A 21,802-nucleotide genomic window follows, 5' to 3' on the forward strand; every position below is an offset into this window, starting at 1 on the left:
GCTATCATATACAAGAGAGATAAACCATGGGGTCCGACAGGGATGTTCCCTCTCAGCAACTCTTTTTAATACCTACTTAAATGAAATAATAATAAAATGGAGAGCCTGTGTAGCTCAGTGGATGTGGCGTTTGCCAACCACGACGCTTGGCCACACGAAGGAAGACTTGGTTTCGAGTCTAGTCGGCGACTAGAGGAAATTTTTCTAAGCCTTTTTTCGACCGGTTCCCGAGTTAGTCGATCTCTGGCACGGGCAAGCAGGTTTTTCCTCCTGGAAACTCGGGTTTTTCGTCCTGTAAACTCAAGAAAATCGACCGTAGAACCCACATTATTTCACACATTAAAAATATATTGTGTTAGGGTTAGGGACCACGAGATGGCGGCACATTTGAGCCGTCTCTCTTCACTGAGTATCGCTTAATTAGTGATACCCTTGGGTCATCTATCTCTGATTTGTACCAGTGGAGATTGAACTGCCCACTCAGTCTCCAAAAGTTAGATAGGGCTAAATGGCCTCGCTTACTCCCCGTATATGGGAATAAAAAGGCGTTAGCTGATAGCCCTACCAGTCTTAATGTATGGAAGCGAAATCTGCACAATAAAACAAAAAGACAAACAAAGATTAACAACAGCAGAAATGAAGTTTATGAGAAAAACTGCAAAGTATAACCTATTTGATCACAAAAGAAACGAAGATATTATGAAAGAATTAAACCAAGAACCAGTAATAGAAAAAATTAAAAAATATAAACATAAATGGATTAAACGTTTTCAAAGAATGAAAACAGGAAGATTACCATAACAAGCCTTAAGAACAAGCCATTAGGAAAAAGAAAACCAGGACGTCCTCTTAAACGATTCAACGATGACTTCTAAGGCCGGAACAGGCCATGCTAGGCCTAAATCCTTGATACATATGATGATGATGATGAGTGTGGCAAAATTCTTGCCACCTAGTTCTTTGTAATATATTATTGTACCTGATCCTGGTTTCTGGAGGGCTTCCAATTTTTAAGATGTTAAATAATTCATTTCGTTTAGTTATTTTATTAGCAAGTTCCTGGTGAACCTTTGTATAGTTTGAAATAACTTTTCTCCTGTAGCCTTTCTGTATACTTTTCTTTGCTGCATTTAGGATAGTATTCTTCCAAGTTAAATAGTCTTTGTCTAAGTCATCATGGTATGTGTGATCTTTTAGCATTTTACTTACTTCAACCTAGTATTTCTCCCAATTTCCCTTCTGGAAGTTCCAATGATATTTTCTTTTTTGGATGGGTCTAGTCATTTTTGAGTTCAGATTGATTAAAATTGGAGTGTGGTCACTTCCTACTGGTCCCCAAACAGACCAAATAGCTTTGTCGTGAAGATCAGGAGACACCACAGTGATATCTCTGGCATCTTTTGTACCACAAGAATGAGACAGTTAAGTCGGTTCTCCACTGTTCAGAGTTATTAGTCCTGTTTCATCTAAGAAATTACTCAGGTTTTTTCCTCTTGGGTTTATTTCCTCAGAACCCCATAACAGGTGTTTGATCTTCATGTCTCCTAAGATAATGGAGTTTTCTTCAATGAGATGGAATAGGTTCGAAAGATTTGGTCCAGATTTGTCAGGAGGATGATAATAATTAAATATGTTTAATGGCATTTTACTTGGTTCCAGTATTTGGATTCCTTGTATTTCAGTTCCTTCTGTTACTATGTCTAACTCAACAACTTTATATGACAAGTTTCGGATTAGTGTCAGAAGCCCTCCTCCATTTTGGTCCGTAGGCCTATCTTGTCTTATGATTTCATAGTTTTTAATGTTTAGTCTGTTGGTTTGTCGAAGTTTGGTTTCCTGGATGCAAATAATATCAGCATCATGTTTGTCAGCTAGTAGTAATAGTTAAATTACATTGAATGATATTAATATTTTTTGGAATGGGTGGAATGATTTGCTCATTTGCTCAACTCTGACATCATTTCCAAATAAAGAGTCGCGTCGGCTTCCCCGTACGCGGTAGCATAAGTATGATTACTGAAATTTGTCTCCATGGCGGGAAATAGAAGAAATGCTGCTGTCCTTCGATCATCCAGAGGGCACCACGAGGAAGTGACAGTCAGACTTTGCCCTCCTGGATTGGATTATGCTAATTTCGAATGAATTCAAGCGATAGAAGAAACATACATTTCTTGAGGCTATTGGAAAATTGCTATTTCTGATGTGACAAGGCAACGGATGATTATTTTTGAAAATCGGAATTTTAGTTAAAAGTTTTAGATCTTGATAATCCTCTGATTCTTTATATAGTAAAATATTAGTGATGCGATGCGATGCGAGATAATTAGTGTGCTATTAAATCTAGTAGGTGGTGTTGTGCATCAAAACTGAGTGGTGGGTTTAAAAGTAACGTATTTTGAGATGAGTGTAAGAGCGGGCGAAGATGTTGATCCTTTAAAGGAAGAAAGAGAAGGAAAGGTTCGTGAAGTTGGTTCTCAGGCGGTTTGGTCTTTATCATCTTGTAAGCCAGGTGCGTGTACTTGAAAATTTGCAGTTTGCCGTCGTATGTGAATTGCGCAACGCTAAAACTGGCCAGCGAAAACTATGGCTTTTAAGGGAGTTTATCCATAAGATTAGTCCCTTTTTCTTTAATCGGTGGGATTTGTGACAGGGTGAGCGAAACGCTTCTCATGCTCAGGACTGTAGTACATGCCTATGAAAAGATTTTTAAGTATTTTGTATAATTCGACAAATTTCAGAGATTTCAAGTTAAATCATGATTGAAGCACTTTATTATTATTATCACTCATCCAGGGAGTTAGACTCATCACGGAAGGTCTCTCTCTCACACACACACAGCTCATCACACCTTGACTTAAATGCATTTACTATCTCTGCACATGCATTCCATTAGAGGTCTGTTGATAATTCCAATCACCCACCATTCCCCATGTAAAAAAAAAAAGTGGTATTTTGAATGGTGTGCTAGCAGAGTTGGGAGGAGAAAAGTTCATTTCATGTATGCATAGGATGAGTTTGAGGGGTGGATAGAACCTGTATAAAAGCAATGAGCTACGTTTGAATGGATTCGGTGTGAGTCAGAGAAACTGTTGCTGCAAGAATGAATGAGTGAAGTGAATGTGAGACCTGAGGAAGCAAGAGGTGTTGTGGAAGAGCAGGAAAGTTAGGTAAGCAAGTTTGTGACTGGAGAGGTGAGTAATGCAAGTGGAAAGAATAAAAGTGAAGGAACACAGAATGGAGGAGGTCAGGGTGGACAAGGGGACACTCTGTGAAAAGTATAGATGATGGTTTCAGGAGTAGATTGGTGAGTGTGCAAGAAAGGATTAAGACAGTGAAGGATGTGGAGGTGATATTTAGGTCTGAGAAAGGAGTGTAGTATCAGTTATGATAGATGGGAATGGATAGGGTAGGGTGTAGAGGAGTCATGTCTAAGAAGTTTGGTTAGTGGGACTTATTATAGAAATAAATGAGCTAGTATGCATGTTTACAAATGCTAGAAGTATTCAAAACAAGGGGAATGAAATTGTAGCATTGATAGAATTCATTCACCCAAAAATTGTTGGTATAAGTGAGACATGGTTGAACGAGGATGACATGCTGATAGGAATAGAGATGGAGAGATGTGTAGTCTTTCGTAAAGAGACAAAGCAAAAAGGGAGGAGAATTGTTATTGATGATGGCAGAGGAGTTGTGCCCATCTAGGCTGGAGATGCCAGGGGCAAACTATGTTACCGTAATTGGAATGATTATTTCGATCTCAATTATGGTAATATAGACTTTAATGAAGAGACAGCATCAGGAACTAAAGAGAATGAATTTCTTGAGTTTTTAAGTGATAGCTACCTTATGCAGCATGTAACGTAGGCCACACTCTGATTTGATTATCAGTTGTAAATGAAGTGTCATCCCATCATCCTTTAGTTGGTGAAAGTGACATGAATTGATCACTTGAATTAAGACTTGTGAAAGAGAGTTATATATGGAATTATAAGGCACTTGATTATGGCAAACTCAAGAGGCAGCTTGCAGCAATATCATGTAATGAGGAATTGAATGGGAAGGAAATCAGTGCTGCTTGGTCTCCACTCAGGAATTATCTTGCAGAGGCAATGACTGAGTGTATTCTAAAGATCAGGGTAATAAGGTAGGTGTAAAATGGATGACTGAAGAGGTGAATCATGCAATCTGGAAGAAAAAGGCATTGTGGAGGCAACACAAGACTGAGCAAAGATAATCAGTTATATGAGGAGTATAAAGAGCAGGCAAGGAAGGTGACTCACTTAGTAAGGGTAGCAGACACGCAAGAATGATTATGGAAGGATGATAAACACTTAGGAGGATATAGTAGAGGTGTTAAGTGAGCAGTTCATTAACTTATTCCATCCTTGTGAATGTAACATAATGCAGAACTCGAGCAGTGGGAACGGGGTAGGAAACACTGACACTGAGCTAGCAGGAGGTATATGAGGAATTGCGTAAACTTGATGGTATATCACTGCCTGCCTTGAGGGAATTCTGGGGAGTTAACACCTTTAATGTACTTTTTTTTTTTTTTTGGCATGAATCTGAGATTAGCCCAGGTCTTAAAGGAATGGAAAAATGGCAAAATTTTTTTGCTTCATAAAGGAACTGATAAGACTGAGGTTTCATTATACGGCAATATGCTTGTCTGAAGGTGTTGGAGATTAGTGAGGACAAGGATTAAGAACTGGGTGGACAGCAGTAGAATTCTCTTTAATGGATAGCATGGGTTTGCTAAAGGAAGATCATGTTTTAGCAATTTGCTTGCTTATTTATAATAAGGTGATGGATAAATTGGACAAGGAATTGCATATGCAACAGTATATTTAGATTTTGCAAAGGCTTTTGATAGTTTATTACATGACTAACTAGTAGTTAAATTGGAACAGATGGGGTTGGATAGTAGATTAGTGCATTGGATTGGAGATTGGCTACCTGATAGGTATCAACAGGTGGCGTATGGGCTAGTGATATCCCAGAAGAGACACGTCACTAGTGATGTGCCCCAGGGAGAGGGTCTGTTTTGGAGCCATTATTGCTTAATTTGTATGTAAATGACATTAGAAAGGACTTAAATAGTGATATACAGTTGTTTTGCAAATGATGATGATGATGATGATGCAAAGTTGGGGGTTATGAGGAGTAGAGCAGATATAGTAGCTTTGCAAGAGGACCTGAATGGTGTGTTAAGGCTTAAGTGCTGGGAAAAACTCATGATAAAAGTCTTTAATGAAGTGACACAGCACTAGGAAATGATTAAAAGTAGTGTTTAATGCTTCCAATATTTTGTTTCAGTTACAGAGACATTGTCAGGGAGTACAAAATGAGACTTGTAACACACACAGTGTCATAACACTAACCTATAGACTTATAACCTTTGTTCAAATGAGACCTCTCTCTCTTGCAACAGAACTCAATCATGTACACCACACTTATCTTTCTAATGGTTACAGTTCCTACAATATAAAAAAAAATCATTCTCCCAATCCACAACCTTCTCTTCCGAAAGATTTTAGTAATACTATCACCATCCCCTATGTCCAAGACACATCAGAAAAAAATATCCAGAATCTTAAAGCAATACACTCTTTGTATCACTTTCAAACCCTATTTAAAAGTAGTTACTCTTTTCCACTCCATTGAAGACAAATTCCCTCCTCTCATTTCTAGGTGTACATAGAGTCCCTTGTTCTTACAAGTTGGCCTACTATGGACAGACAGGAAGATCAGCTATCATCCGAATGGAAGAACATAAAAAATACATCTGCAGTCGTGACTATGATCACAGAATCAATTGGGAAAAAACCATCATGCTCCATCACAATACATTTAGAAGGGAAAGACTATTTTTAGACTCAGCTACTGCTCTTAAAAATCAGCCTAATTTAAATAAATACGATTGCATAAAACTTCTGAAAATATAGGAAACACTAATACTTCAAGATCCTAGTTTGCATCTTAGGCCACTGACAGGTGTCCATAGAGGGCAACCCACTTAGGACTCTAGTCTTTCATCCATGTGTTTTTAGTTAGTTTTGTTCTGCTGATGTGTGTGTGTGTGTGTGTGTGTGTGTGTGTGTGTGTCTGTCGTAAGTCTCATTTTGCACTCCTTGATGATGTCTCTGTAACTGAGATGAAATATTGGAAGCATTAGATACGTCTTTTAATCGTTTCTTAGTGCTATGTCACTTCATTACACTTTTATCATGAGGACCTAAGTAGACAATGGGCAAGCGTGTGTGGGGAGATGTCAGTTTAATGTTACAAAGTGTTAGGTTTTAAACTTTGGGAAACAAAGATGGGATGTAGAGTGTAGGATTGGTGGGAATATTTGGTAAAGATGGAAGAGATGAATTATTTGAGGGTTGCGGTGGCTAGAGACTTGAAATTTCGTGGACGTTTTGCTAAAATTTGAGAACGACACAGGATTATGGGAATGTTGTGGGGAACACTGGCATGTAGAAGTAAGGATGTATTGATTCCATTGTACAAGACTTTGATCAGGCCTCACATGGATTATTGTGTACAGATTGGTTGCCAGGTTTTCAAAAGGATGATGAGAGTCGATCATCTTCGGAGAGGATCCAAAGATGATTGACTAAGTTGTTTCTAGTCTCTGGTTTGTGGAATATGAGGACAGATTGAGAGATTGCAAATTACAGAACCTATTGGATAGAAAGAAAAGCAGAGACATAATCAAAACATATAAGTTAATAAGAAGGGGGGGGTAATTACTAAAAAACCTGGATGAGATTTTTCATTGAATATCTGGAGACGAGGGAGAATGAGAGTCCATCCCTGGAAGCGGTATAAGGTGGGGGGTGAAGAGTAGATTTTTTGCATGGAGAGTGGTGGTAATTGGAATGCATTGCCTGAGAGTGTGGTGCATGCAAGGACAATGAATACAATTAAATCAATTAGCAATGCGAGAGTGGGACCTCCCACGATGAATCTCTCGACTCCATGGAGGTCTGTTGATAATAATAATAAAATCCACTCATCTCCTTGCTCGCATCCTTATACAGCTTCTGGGGATGGCCTCTTATTCCCCCGACCTGCTTCCAGACATTTTATGAAAAATTTCATCCGCATTAAGCTGGTAATTATCCCTTACCAACTTATGTCTTGATATGTCTTTTCCCCTCCACCTTCTATCCACTAGGCTCTGTAGTTTGCATTCTTTCAATCTGTTCTCGTACTCTCCACATTCTAGAGACCAGAAACTTAGTCAATCAGCTCTGAATCCTCTTCAACAACTTGTCATCCTTTTGAAAACCAGGTGACCAAATTTGTGCACAGTAATTCATATCTGGCTTGCTCAGAACCTTGTACAATGGAATCATAACATCCTTTACTTCCATATCAGTGTTCTCTGCATCATTGCCATAATCTGCTTTTTTGTTTTTACAGTTTTAGTAAAATCGGTTGTTATCAACCATCATCCCCAGATCTCTTTCATTCTCCTCTACTTCCTCTTTGCTCCTCACCAATCCTATACTTTGCTTTCCAAATTTTAAAACCTTGCATTTTTCTACATTAAATTGACGTTCCCACACACATTTACCCATTCAGACAGTCTATTGAAGTCCTCTTGTAAGGCTACAACATCTGCTCTTTTTTTCGTAACTTTTCCCCAACTTTTCATCATCTGCAAACAACTGTATATCATCATTTAAGCCAGCGGTTCTCAACCTATAGCTCCATGGACACAAATGTTCCTGTGGGGCTATTTTCATGAGCTTGCTGTTAATTAATAAATAAGAAAAAAATAAAATTAAAACTGGAAAATATAAGTCTTCTTCTAGTAATAATATTTATCGAAATCATAAAATTTTTTAACATTTATGTTATATTACGAACATTTTATAATTCCTCTGTCTTTCAGTGAGAGTGTTACCAGTGCCAATTTTGTGTGTATATTTTATGTATTTAGTCTACTGGCAACCGTGTGCTTGAGGGATGTGTCACGTGTGAGTGATCCAAATGAAAAACAACAAACCTATAAATTCAATGATTGGGACGAAGACTATTGTTTTCTCCAAAGTAAAGCGAAATGTTTTTGCTTATTGTGCAATGGTTTAATTAGTTGTATAATAAATTATCCTACTTTCATAGTTAATTAATTTGTTAATTGTTATCATTTGATATGATAAGGAAATATAAATTTTTATAGAAAAAATATTGGTGCCTGACACTCTTTCCAGTCTCGAATGCAGCCACAACTAGGTTGAGATTCCCTGATTTAAGCCCATTCCAATGTCATTTGCATATAAATTAAACAGCAATGGCCCCAAAACAGATCCATGGGGGCACACTGCTAGTGACATACCTGGGGGGAGGGCAGTCTACCCCAGGTGGCACTTTGAACCTTACCCTATATGTTGTTTTGACTTTTTATAGTATTTTTGGTGTGTGTGTGTGTATTGAGAGGGGTGGCAAACTCATGGACCACCCTGGGTGCCAAAAGCTTTAGCAACGCTGGTGACTTTTTTTTCCGGGATATCACTCCCCCCCCCCATACACAACCTGCTGATACCTACTACACATCCAGTCTGTAATCCAGCATGCTAATCTCCCATCCATCCCATCCATTTATAATTCCCTACATCTTCTTGCAATTTCCCTTCAAGCAAGGGTGCTCAGAACCTTTATAAGAGTTTTTCATCTGAAGTTGAGTTAGCTGGTTTCATGCTGAGGCAAAAGGGCTTCTCATCACGAAAAACAGGTAAGCTGGTTAGAAGAATATATTGTTAATGGCTTCATAGCCTTAGCTGTAATTCCAAAAAAAGTTAGCCATTTTGTGTTCCTCTGCACCTTGGAATTTACATCATTAATTGGGTTCTCTACTAAGTAATGACTCATAGGAGGCAACATAAAGCATGTCATACCCTACTTTAAATCTACTTACTGTTCTCATCATTGTGTCAAGCATTATGTTATGTGCTCTTACTGCTTTCCATATACAGGGTGTTCGGGATAAATTTGACAGTTTCGTAAGGAAAAAGAAAATCTTCTTTGTATCTATTAAATTTAATGAATTGACAAAAAAACATTACAGGCAGAGTTAATTACAATACTATCAACAAGATTTACTCAAAATAACCACCATTAGCATCGATCACAGCTTCAATTCTGCTTCGGAACCTCGAACAAGCTGATGCTACAGTCTCCCTGGGAAGGGCCGCAAAAACTGTTTTAATTTTATCCATTAACTGGGCTTTTGTATTACTGGAAGTGCGATTGGTGTCTTTTTCAACTGCGCCCCATACAAAATAATCCATGGGGTTAAGGTCTGGGGAGTTTGGAGGCCAAACATTTGGACTGGTGAAGTCGTAGAAATTTTCAGACAACCATTTTTGACTTTTCCCAGAGGTGTGGCAAGGGGCCGAATCCTGCTGCCATACATACGGCCTACCATTGGCTACCCTTGTTATCCAGGGCTTGACTACAGTTAGCAACTCCACGAACAAAGCCCGAATTCCAATGCCAGGGTTCTTCAACACCTGTTCCTGCAGATTTGCGAGGAATTCTGCTGTACGAACGCAATCAGATCGTCTGCTAGGGATCTTTCTTCTTGCTACATCCTCGTAGTCACCATTGCAAGTCTCTAGTTCATGCCTGATTGTTTTTACTGTATTCAGGGAGCATTGGGCAGCAGTCGTAATATCCTTATTTTGATGGCGGGCACGAATCATCATGATACAAGTTATTCTCTTCCATGATTCAGGTGGGTTCCAGCTATCCATCCTTTCTGACATCTTGTATATGAATGAAGAAGGGTCCAAACTTTTAAATGAAGAGGTGTGTGTTAATACATGTAACTTACGGAAAAATATAATTAATTATAAATATGTCAAATTTATCCCGAACACCCTGTATATAAAAAAAAAATCTCACACTTGTCTGTTTCTTTGTCCCATTCTTCCAAGAAGATTTGGAAACATGACAGTTATAGTGATTTGCATGTGTGAAATGCATCATAGTAAACAACACAATATTTAAAAAACATCAGCAGAAATAACACTTTGTTATACAATAATAGGTGAATTTGTAGAACAGGTTCTTGATGAACACAAGTATAGTTCGCCCACTGTTTGTAGATCTCTTTCCTTGGCATTTTGCCAAAAATAGTCGATTCATGCTGAAGGGGAGAAAGAAATGAAGGATGTACGAATTGGTCGCCAACATGCGAAATCACGTGCTTTCTTGTCTGTCGCTGTACTAGCTTGATTTTTGTTATCACTTTTTTGGATTATTTTTTTATTATTAATTTGTATGATGGATCCAGTACAGTCAACAAGTTCTGTTAAATGTTTCAGTAGCTCTTGCAAAAGAATATTGAATAATGTGCTGACATTCTGCGAAAAAAGAATAGTCTCCTTTTTCCCCTTTCTCAAGTCATAAAACGTGCAAGTGCAATTGCGGGCATATCGGGGTCGACTGTTAAAAGAATTCGTAGGGAATCAAAAGGTGAAGGTAAGCCAAAATTTAAATCTCCTAAAAAAAAAAAGCGCCAGAGAAAGAAAACCATCGAAACTGTAGCTTTGAATGATTTTGATGTAGACGTTATAAGAAGAACTATTCAAGAATTTTATGTGGTCGAGAAAAGAGTGCCAACTGTTTCGAAATTGATTCCTGTGCTTAAAGAAAAAATTAATTTTCTTTGGAAAAGAGAAACTTTAAGGAAAATATTTCATGAAATCGGATTTTATTTTAAAAAGTCCCAGAATAAAAGGAAACTTATCATGGAGCGAAGTGACATTGTTTTATGTAGAATGCAGTATTCGAGAGCAATAAGACGTTTCGGGGAGGAGAAAAGACCGATTGTGTATCTAGATGAAACTTGGATTGATAGTAATTTAACTTATGGAAAATGTTGGCAGTCTAAAGAAGAATGTGGAGTGCTACAAACCGGAAATGCCTCGCGGCACATAATAATTTTGTGTGCGGGTGGAAACATATATATCAAAGATCAAACACATATAGCCTGTGTAGCTCAGTGGATGTGGCGTTTGCATACCACGGCACTTGGCCGCACGAAGGAAGACTTGGTTTCGAGTCTAGTCGGCGACTAGAGGAATTTTTCTAAGCGGTTCTCGACCGGTTCCTGAGTTAGTCGATCTCTGGCATGGGCAAGCAGGTTTTTCCTCCCAGAAACTCAGGTTTTTCGTCCTGTAAACTCAAGAAAATCGAACGTAGAACCCACATTATTTCAGACATTAAATATATTGTGTTAGGGTTAGGGACCACGAGATGGCAGCACATTTGAGCCGTCTCTCTTCACTGCATACCGCTTAATTAGTGATAACCTTGGGCCATCTATCTCTGATTGGTACCAGTGGAGATTGAACTGCCCACTCAGTCTCCAAAAGTTGGATAGGGCTAAATGGCCTCGCCTACTCCCCGTATGCGGGAATAAAAAGGCGTTAGCTGATTTTTTTTTATAGGAAACTTTCTTAAAAATAAACTTAGTTAAATTTTTGTTTTATGCTATACCTTTTTTAATTTTGTTAATACTCTAAATACATTTTTCCAACTGTTATACAAGCAAAATAGTTACACTTTAAAAACTACAATGTTCGTAAAAGAAAAGCTAAATTTTCTGACCTGTAATAATAAACAAACACATCCCAGAAGACAGATTTTCCGACCTGTAATAATAATAATAAACAAACACATCCCGGAAGACAGATTGATTACCCTATTATTGGAAGGGATTCTCCTTTTTCTGACATGCGCAGAAGTGTCGAGGGACCGCTAATCTGTGGGTGAACTATACCTAATAATGCAGAACATGCTGTTTGTAATGAAAACAGATGAAACTGGTAAAGATACCTGTTTAGTCTATTAGTGTATCTTTAAGTATAGTATATTCCTTGACCTCCCATAATGAGTCTTGTCATTCCATGGAGGTCCATAATAATAATATTCCACTGTAAAACTTTCCTCGGGTATCTCTTTAAACTACTGTCAGCCTAAGAAATTAGGTATGCAGAAAAAAAAAAGAACTTGTATCATGCCATCCTCTGTCATAACAAAAGTGAGTAGATGCTACAATTACAAGCAGTGAATCAAAATTTTACTTTAGGATCAGTGTCTTCTTATTTACACATCAGATATAGTTCAGGATTTGAGAGAGAGAATGTTGATGTTTGAAGATGCTCAATTGGGGGAGAGAGCAGTAGAAGAGTTCTGATGTGAGATTATTAAAGGATTGGAATAGGCTGGCATTATGGACAGATGAAGATACCAGTTTAGTGTTTCCAAATATGGTGTTTGACCAGAGACGATGGAAGGAGATTAATCATGTGGCAGTATCAAGGGATCCTAGGCAGATTGGAAGTCGACATTTAGTGAACATATTGCAAAGTTGTGAAAGTAATTTTCAGAAAATGCAATGAGTCTGGCAACTTCATGCAGGTTAGGAAAATAATAATAAAAAATAATAAAATTGTTATTGACTACCAGTAAAGAAATAAGGAAGTTATTCTTCATCAGCTATTTTCTGTTTGCTGCTGGATGAAGGTTACTCTCAAAGTCTTCCATTCAGTCTTGAACTTTTCTCTGCCACTTATTTATTTATTCATATGGAATATCCTCACTATTTCTCCCCGTCCCTACTGGGATGAGTTGAGCCCCCTCATGGGGGGGTTAAGTATTTATGACTGTAGATCCATGTGTGTGTGTCCACGGGGCTGGTTTGCCTGCTTGCGGGATGAAAAACCCCAGATAACTGGAGGAAAAAACCTGCTGTCCACGCCCAAGACCGGCTAACTTGGCTATGGCTGAGGAAGATCCTTGAGGTCCTCACATCGTCAACGGGAATCGAACCCAGGACACTCCTTCCCCAGGCATGTGGTTGCGACGCGCACAGCCACAAGGCTAACCATGTGGACTCTCTGCCACTGAGTTCCAGTCATCTCTTTAATCTCATCGTCCCATCTCTTTGGTCATATGGTTTTCTTTCCATCTCTGGGATACAATTTGGATATCAATTTTGTCCATTTTTCAGTGTTACTTCTTACAATATAACCTACCCATTGCCATTTGGATCTTTTAATGGCTGTTATAATATCTCTCACCTTAGTCTGAGCTCAAGACCCAATTGTATCTAGAATAGGGTGACCAGACATCCCTTTTTTTAGACTCTGGTTCCTGTTGTCCTGATAAAACCTTAACGGGATGCTAATTGTCCCGTTTTGTACCTTTTTTGAATTCGTGGCATGACTTCATTCTTTATGTTCGAATATGGAAAGGATAATATCTCTGCTGGTGACATGTAATAGCTTAAGATCAAAAACATGCATGTTATGACGATCATCAACCGTTATGAACGCATACTCTCTCTCTCTCTCTCTCTCTCTCTCTGCAATAGGACAACAATGCTGCAACCAGTGACAGCACTACTGCATCCAGCCGGTAACAAGGTTACTTTGTCTACCATATCATTGTTTTGTGCTTCTTATGCCAGTTTGTTAGTAATTGTGAAAATTAAAGCGAGTATATGTTATGAGTGGTGATATTTCATCCATATTTTGTCATGCCAAAAGGGAAGTGTAGTTTCACTCAGGATTTAAAAGCAGAGCATCCCTTCTTGAAAGATGATGAAACAACCAACAAGTTACAATGTATTGTATTGTTCAGTTTTTTTTTGGTTGAACATGGAGTCCGTTCTGATTTAAAAACAGCATTTGACGAAGCAAAAACATAAATTGGCAGTCGCTGCTTGCAGTTCAAGTCAAGATGTTACATCATTTTTCACAAAAAAATTCAAAATGGAAATTAACTGACGAAAGTAAATGTCTTGCGAGCTAAGAAGGTTTGTTTGTATTTCATGCAGCAAAACATAACCTTTCTTTGAGGTCAATGGACTGCACCTCTGCAATAGTGAGAAATTTATTTCAAAAGAAATTTACATGTGGGCGAACAAAGTGCCAATCAATTTTAGTTAATGTCCTGTCATCTAATGGAATGTGAGAAATAGTAATTGAATTGAAACAAGCCAAATATGTGTCAGTTATGGTAGACATATCAAACCACAGAGATTTGAAGTTGGTGCCTGTCCTTGTTAGGTACTTCATCCCGAATAAAGGTATTTAGATTAAAGTGATAGATTTTCAGAACATAACAGGAGAAGCAGCAGAACTGCTTGCAAATCATATATTGGATATTTTGCAGAAACAGCAGCTGACTGAGAAAATTATTGCATTTTCTGCAGGTAACTTCAACACCAACTTCGGTGGATACAAATGAGGCGATTCCAACGATGTATTTTCAAGACTCAACAAAGGGTTAAAAATGAACATTCCCTATTGGCTGTGCTACTCATGTTGTTCATAATGGTGTACAAACAAGTGCTGATATTTTGCTTATTGATATCGAAACAATTGTAAATAAAATATTTCGATATTTACACCGTGAGAGTAGAGGAATTGAAGAATTTCTGTGCATTTACAGAAATTGAATATAAGCGTGTTCTAGGTAGTGTACAAACAAGATGGTTATCATTACTACCAGCTGTGAATAAGATTATTGAAATTGTTGAAATCATTTTTCAGTAACCAACAATCAATACTTTGGCTCCATTTCATGCAATGCCAGCTGAAAATATTCTCAGCAACAATAATGGAAATAGAAAGGGAAAATATTTCGGCAGCTGTCCTCCCATGATGAGTCTGTGGACTCCTTGTAGGTGTCATGAATAATAATAATAAAAAAACTAAAGTGGTAGAAGAATCGGAATTGCTCAGACAGAAAATTGCAAATAGGAAAGCTGAGAACTTTCAAACATTTAAAATGTCATCAATTATTTCAGCGTTCACAGATGAGGGAATCTTTTAGGAAAAAGAATTTTTAGACACTACAAATTTATTTTATGATACTTTCCTTGAATATTTAAGCAAATAGACTTATCATTTCCAACTATTGAAAGCATTTCACTTGATTAAGTTGCAAACTCCACTAACTTGCGCTGAAGTTGCAAGCAGCCTAAAAGCAATCAGTGATGTTGACAGCAAAATATTCAATAGTGTTGATGATGAATTATTTGATGAAGTCAGCCATATAAATAATGTTGTGAACTCCAAGATGGAAGAATGGAAGGACACAAACGCTGAAATGAACAAAAAGTGGTGAGACGTGTTTAAGGTGCTCCAAGAAAAAAAATCCACTACCAAAACATGCTGCTAGTTGTTGCATTTTGTTATGGCAATCCCATAACAAAATGCAGCTGTAGAGAGAATTTTTTTTCTGTTATGAGTTCTTTGTGGTCTGATGAAAAGAACCGCTTCAACACCAACACTTTCAATAAATATAATGATAATGCTGATACTACATCATTATAATGTACACTTCAGTCTTGTGTATCTTAAATGATAATTTTTCTTGCGGTTTACTATGGGATGGAATGCTAAGAAGTAATGTTTTCTTATTATGAACATGTTTTTTTTTTTTCATTTATTATTATTTTTGATTTTTTTATTATAACAAAGTAAACTTTTTTCTGAGTAACTGTTTACATTCATTTGGATTTAGTGAAAATGAAAATTACCTAAATGCATTAAAATATGGGAACAAATTATATATTGCGTCACCTTCTAATGCTGTCTGCAAAGCACATTCCTTTTAATCTTTCTTCTTATTCGATATCAGTCTCATGACAGTCTTAATAATTTGCTTCTGGATTTTTTTCTTTTCTAGCTTTTTTTTTTTTTTTTTCTCACTCCTGTCTAGTTGAGACAACCTGTGTACAAATCCATATGATGCCTGATCAGTGTCTTGTATAGTATTACAACTTATTACCAGAACTGATGAGACTACAATAATAATTAGATTTGATTGTTCTAGCAATTTATAAACTCTTCAAATTTTGAATGAATAATGAAACTGTTTAAAAATCATTTTGTGATGACAAGCACAGAACTTAACATTCTTACATTCATCGAGAGGTAAATTTACATTTGATTTATTAAATCCTTTTCTTTGTAAATTATCTCAACAGTATATCTGCCTTGTATATAATTTGTGTATGTAAAAAGTTATGCTACTTGCATTCAGTATATAAGTATGAATTCAGATTTCTTTATTCATTAATATGGTACGACTGCTACTTTTCAAACTTCTTTACAAACAAAAAAAAACATAGGCATTGAGAACTGTTCAGTTTTAAGGAACTATTTTTGTTGGAAAGCACTACCGATTATACTAGGTAACTGGATATCTCATTCAGTCCCCTCTTCATCTCCCCCCCAAGTTGTTTGACTTAAAGCTGTTATAATAGAGTAGTTAAATTTCTGTATAATAAAAATGTTAACTTCACCTTCTTCACATTCAAAATCAATGAGATTTTATAAAAATCTCATTAATTTTTATTATTATTATTACTGCCCAAGACCTCATGGAGTCAAAGACTCATCTGGGAGTTCCTTTTTCACACACACAGCTCATCATACTATGCTTTGAACATTCAAACTCCCTGCAGACACCACACTCTCAGGCAAGGCATTCCAATCATTTACAACTCTGCACGAAAAAACTTGCCTCTCACTTCCCTACTCTCACCTTCTTTATACAGTTTCCAGGGGTGACCTCTGGTTCTCCCCTGATCTCCCACTATTTGCTGTAGAACTTCTCCAGCATTGATTCTATAACAACCCCTTACCAACTTGTAGTCTATCATATCTCCCCTCTTCCTCCTGTCCACCAGACTCCTCAATCTTTCCTCATACTCAACATTCCAGAGGTCAGAAACTACCTTAGTCAGTCGCCTTTGGACCCTTTCCAACATCTCTTCATCCTGAAAACCAGGTGACTAAATCTAGGCACAATAGTCCATGTGTGGCCTAATCAAAGCCTTATACAAAGGAACAAGAATCTCCCTACTTCTACACATCAGTGTCCTCCGCATCATTCCCAGAAGCCTTTGTGTTGTCTGCACAATTTTGGCTATGTGTCTCCTAAATTTCAGATCCTTATCCACTATCACCTCCAGATCTCTTATTTCTTCCACCTCCAACAATGTATCCTTATCAAGCATAAATTCTGCATCCCATCTTTCTTTTCCAAATTTTAAAATCTTACACTTTGCAACATTGAACTCGCATCCCCATTTCCATGTCCAATGACTTAATTTATTCAAGTCTTCCTGCAAGGTCACATCTCACTACTCTTCACGGTTCGTTCCAACTTTTGCATCATCTGCAAACAACTGAATATCTCCATCCAAATCTTCACCTATATCATTAATATACAAGTTAAACAGTAATGGCCCTAAAACAGATCCCTGAGGCACTCTGCTAGTGACTTTCCTTTTCCTCGACATTGCTCCCCCATTCACAACTTGTTGATACCTATCAGGCAGCCAATCTCCAATCCAGTGCACCAATTTAATATCCAACCCCATCCGCTCCAGTTTGACTATCAATTTATCATGAGGTACTTTATCAAAAGCTTTTGCTAAATCCAAGTATATCACTGTGTATCCTTCTCCTCTGTCCAAGGAAGCAGTCACTTTATTGTAATAAGTAAGTAGATTACTAAAACATGACCTCCCTTTAGCAAATCCATGCTGTCCATCAAAGATGATACCATTGTTGTCAACCCAACTCTGGATCCTAGTTCTCACAAGCTTCTCCAACAACTTAACCACAACACCTGACACACAGATAGGCCTATAGATTAATGCTTGAGTTCTATCACCTCCTTTATGAAGTGGCACAATCTTGCCCTCCTTCCACCCCCTAGGGACTTGACCAAGTGCAAGAGTCGTATTAAAAAAATATGTCAAGACAGGTGTCAACTCCGTGGCACATTCCTTCAGAATACGTGATGATATGTTATCAAGTCCCACAACCTTATTAACATCTAGTGTACTCAACTCCCCATACACCTCTTGCTCACTTACAGTCGGTCTCTCCTCCCCATCATCTACTGCTCTCAATCTCTCCATGAAGTCACATTCACAAGATTGAAAAACCTGTATGAACTGATTAAGTATCTCCACCACACATTCCGCAACAGCTGTCTTTATACCATTTTCTCCAATCAATGTCATCCTTGAATAGTCATTCTTTCTTTTGCTGGCTACATATCGAAAGAACTCCTTAGGATTCTTTTTTGGCTTCATTAGCCAACTACTGTTCATACCTCTCTTTAGCTACTCTCACCAACCAAAGTCACCCTCCTAATGAGAAGAGAAATGGAACTAGCTGAGGAATTGGATAAGTACCAGATCAATATAATAGGGATGACTGAAACAAAAAAGGCAAAAACTGGTGAGATCTTGCTGAGCAATAAATACAAAATGTTATATTCAGGCAATGATAATCAAGGAAAAGGAGTAGCCACAAGGCTATTCTTCTTGATTGGAAGTCAATTTCAAGTAGAGTGATGTGGGCAAATATCAGAATGGGAAACTGGACAATGAGACTTATTTGTGCCTATGGTCCCACAAAAGGTTCTGTTAAGGTAGAAGTAGAGGAATTTTTTGAGGCTTTAGAGAAAGCAACTTACAGAATGAAAAATGAAAAGTTGATCCTTGTTGGGGATCTAAATAGCTGAGTAGGAAATGATGGTCAGACATACAAAAATATTTTGGTAAAATTTAGAGAAAAGAGCAAAGCAAATAATAATGACAAATACTTGTTGGATTTCTGCTCAGGACATGGACTAGTTCTAACTAACACTATGTTCCAACATAAAAATGTGCACAAATTCACATGGAGAGAAGATGCAAGGAATAAGAAAAGTCTCATTGACTATGTGTTATTGTTGATAGTGATGTTTTCTCTCTGGTGCAGGACACGCGCATGTACAGAGGATTTGAAATTGGAAGTGATCACCATTTAGTCTTGAGCAGGATAAAACTGAATTTCATATTGAAAAGAAGAACATGTAAGAAAGTTTTAAAGCAAATAAAAGTTGAGCAGCTCTCAGATGTGATCTGTATACTGAAATAGACAAACATTATTCACGAAAAAATGAGAGTTAGAGAACTGGAATCAAATGTTGGCATGCTCTGAAGAAATCATTGATTGATTCAACCAGAGAGGCATGTGGTGAGGTTGTCTGCAAGGATAAAAAAAAATCAGAACCTAATGGTGGACATAGGAAGTTAAACAGACAGTGAAGGAAAAGAAGAAAGCATATCTAAAGTTCCTGGCAAATAAGTCAGCTTGTGCTCTTTGAGAATACAGAGACAAATGTAAGAAAGCTAAACGCTGTGTAAAAATGAGCTAAACAAAAATCATGGGAGGACTTTGGTAAGAACATAGAAAATAAATATCAAAAAGGTGGCAAAATATTCTGGAGGCTGTTGAAAAAGCTCAGAAATGGAGGAAAGAGTACTGTAAAAAAAATTAGGGATGATAAAGGTGACATCAAAACTGGAGAAAAAGATATCCTTGATGTATGGAGTAATTACTTTGAAAAATTGCTAATGAATATATATATATATATATATATATATCCACACTTGAAGTAGAGAACTAGAAGCTATCAAAAAGCCTGAAATGTTGAAAGGCAGCATCCACGTCTCATCCATAGTAATAAATCAACGCAAAAAATCGGTTTTATTCTTGTTAAAACTCTCCAAGCACTATTCAGAGATTTTCAAACAAGTGCATTTTTGATCTGCTGTGAGCAAGCGCAGCACCCATCTTGCGTAAAGTTTTTATGCAATTCTTCATGCAAAAAATATCCTACATGTTCTTTTGTAATGCCTATCATCTCAACAATTTCATGCACTTTGACTCACCGGTCATCCAATACCATATCCCATGTTTGATCAATGATTTCTGGTGTTGTTACACTTTTTGGACGTCCTTCACGTGGATCATCTTCAAGGCTTGTACGGCTACATTTAAACTAGGCAGTCCATTTCTTAATTGTTGAAAAGGAAGGAGACGGGTTCCCATAAACTTTTATGAACTTTGAATGAATTTCTTTTGGTGTTAAACCTTCTTTTACAAAGAATTTTATAACCACACGATACTCAATTTTATCCATTTCAAGGAATGCAGAGAACACTTTTTGCTTCAGACATCTCAAACTATTTAATAGAATGACTTGCAATTTCACATGGATGCTTATGACAGATGTACCAACTTAGAAAAAAAAATCTTGCCGATAGTAATATAATAGTCTTAACCTTACCTTACCTATCCTCTTCTCTCACTGCGGAGCATAGGGCTCAACTATTGACTTCCATCTGACCCTATTCAATGCTTCTTTTTAATAGTCTAAACAGTATAAGAAAATAGAAAAAAAATATGTATGTGGCCGTTCAACCTTACGTATAAATTATCAACACATGACTACGTGGCTCTTCTTAATAGCAGGCTCTCTCTTTCTCACTTCTCTTCCACTCTCAAGATGGATTGAGTCCCATGTGGATAAGAGCCTTTCACTGTTCTCTCTCCAAAGCAAGTTCTTTCATATTCCAACAGCTTTGAAAGTCCATTGCTGCTCTAAGGACTTTATAAGAGATAAAGGAATGTAGTCAGAGACTACATTCCTTCATTCTCTTTAACTGTAGAGTAGAGAAATTTAGAGATAAAATAGAGAAATTGATTTACACCTTAATGGAGTAACACTTGTTCCTAAGTAATAAAATCGCAAAATCTCTACATGGATATTGTCCCATAAATGACATAATTATAACTGCCAAAATATCTGTGCAACCATTTAACTTGTATATTATCCAAGCATATTCACCAACTCAAGACCATCTAGAGTTGGAACAGTTTTATGAAGACATCTAAACTGCAATCTCTAGTAGTAAGTCAGATGATATTATTATAATGATGGGTGACCTAAATGCAAAAGTGGGTTCAGAAAAAATTTCATTTTGCATGGGAAACCAAGGGCTTGGCATTAGCAATGAAAGAGGTGAAAGATTGATTTAATTCTGTGAAACCAATTACCTAATAATTACAAACACACTATTTAAACATCCTCCCAGAAGACTATATACATGGAAAAGCCCTGGGGACATCTATGGAAAAAAAAATGATTATATAATAATAAGCAAAAGATTCTAAAATGCAATAACACAAACAAAAACATATCCTGGAGCAGACATAGGATCAGACCAGAACCTAGTGATTGCAAAAAAAAAAAAAAAAAATAAAACCAAGCCAACCATTCATAAGAGAAACCTATAATTCAGACCTGCTTAACAACCAAGAAGTAAAAGATTACTTTATAAAAGAATTTACAAAACTCTTAACAAGTCTGACACTACAACTTACACAGAAAATAGAAGACCAATTGATGAAATTAACATGAACTGGCAAACATTCAAAAATAGCATCAACAAAGCATCCAAAAATATGTTTCCACAGTTGAAAAGGAATAAACCTTGGATAAATGAAAAAATATTCAAGTTGATGGAACAAAGAAGAAGTTAAAGAACAAACCCGAATATAAAAGCATGAATAAAGAAATAAAAAAGAATGCAGGAAAGCCAAATACAAATGGATTAGGAATAAATGTACAGACATAGAAAGCACAGAAGCAGAAAAATGCATGAAAAGATCAGAGAAATGACAAGCAGGACAAATACAGTAAATCATGCAAGTGTCATTAGAGACTCAAGAGACCATATTCTAATGGTTGAAAAAGAAATCATGGAAAGATGGATCGAATACACAAGGAAATTATACAAGCAACAAAAAATTAATATTCCCGAACAGACAGATTTAGAAGGATCATCCATTTTACTTAGCGAAGTTGGAAATGTCGTCAGAAAACTAAAACCACATAAAGCCACAGGAATAGATAT

General features: G+C 37.1%; 1 protein-coding gene across 2 annotated transcripts in view; it reads left to right on the forward strand.

Annotated features, from left to right (window-relative positions):
• The first annotated feature begins 2,118 nt into the window (after nt 1-2,118).
• APC10 (anaphase-promoting complex subunit 10) overlaps nt 2,119-21,802 on the forward strand; it is a 35,825-nt gene continuing 16,141 nt past the window's right edge. The window contains exon 1 of one of the 2 annotated variants that reach the window (XM_090395052.1): nt 2,119-2,509. In XM_090395052.1, the coding sequence (XP_090251178.1) occupies nt 2,401-2,509 (109 nt within the window). In that variant the 5' untranslated portion in view covers nt 2,119-2,400. Of the gene's footprint in view, nt 2,510-6,539; nt 8,747-21,802 lie in introns of those variants that run through there. The other variant, XM_090395053.1, reaches the window with a different exon arrangement.

The sequence above is a fragment of the Typopeltis vanoorti genome, chromosome 6 (genome assembly GCF_054136105.1).
Source record: "Typopeltis vanoorti isolate ZY-2024b chromosome 6, IOZ_Tvanoo_1.0, whole genome shotgun sequence".
Lineage (NCBI taxonomy): Eukaryota > Metazoa > Arthropoda > Arachnida > Uropygi > Thelyphonidae > Typopeltis > Typopeltis vanoorti.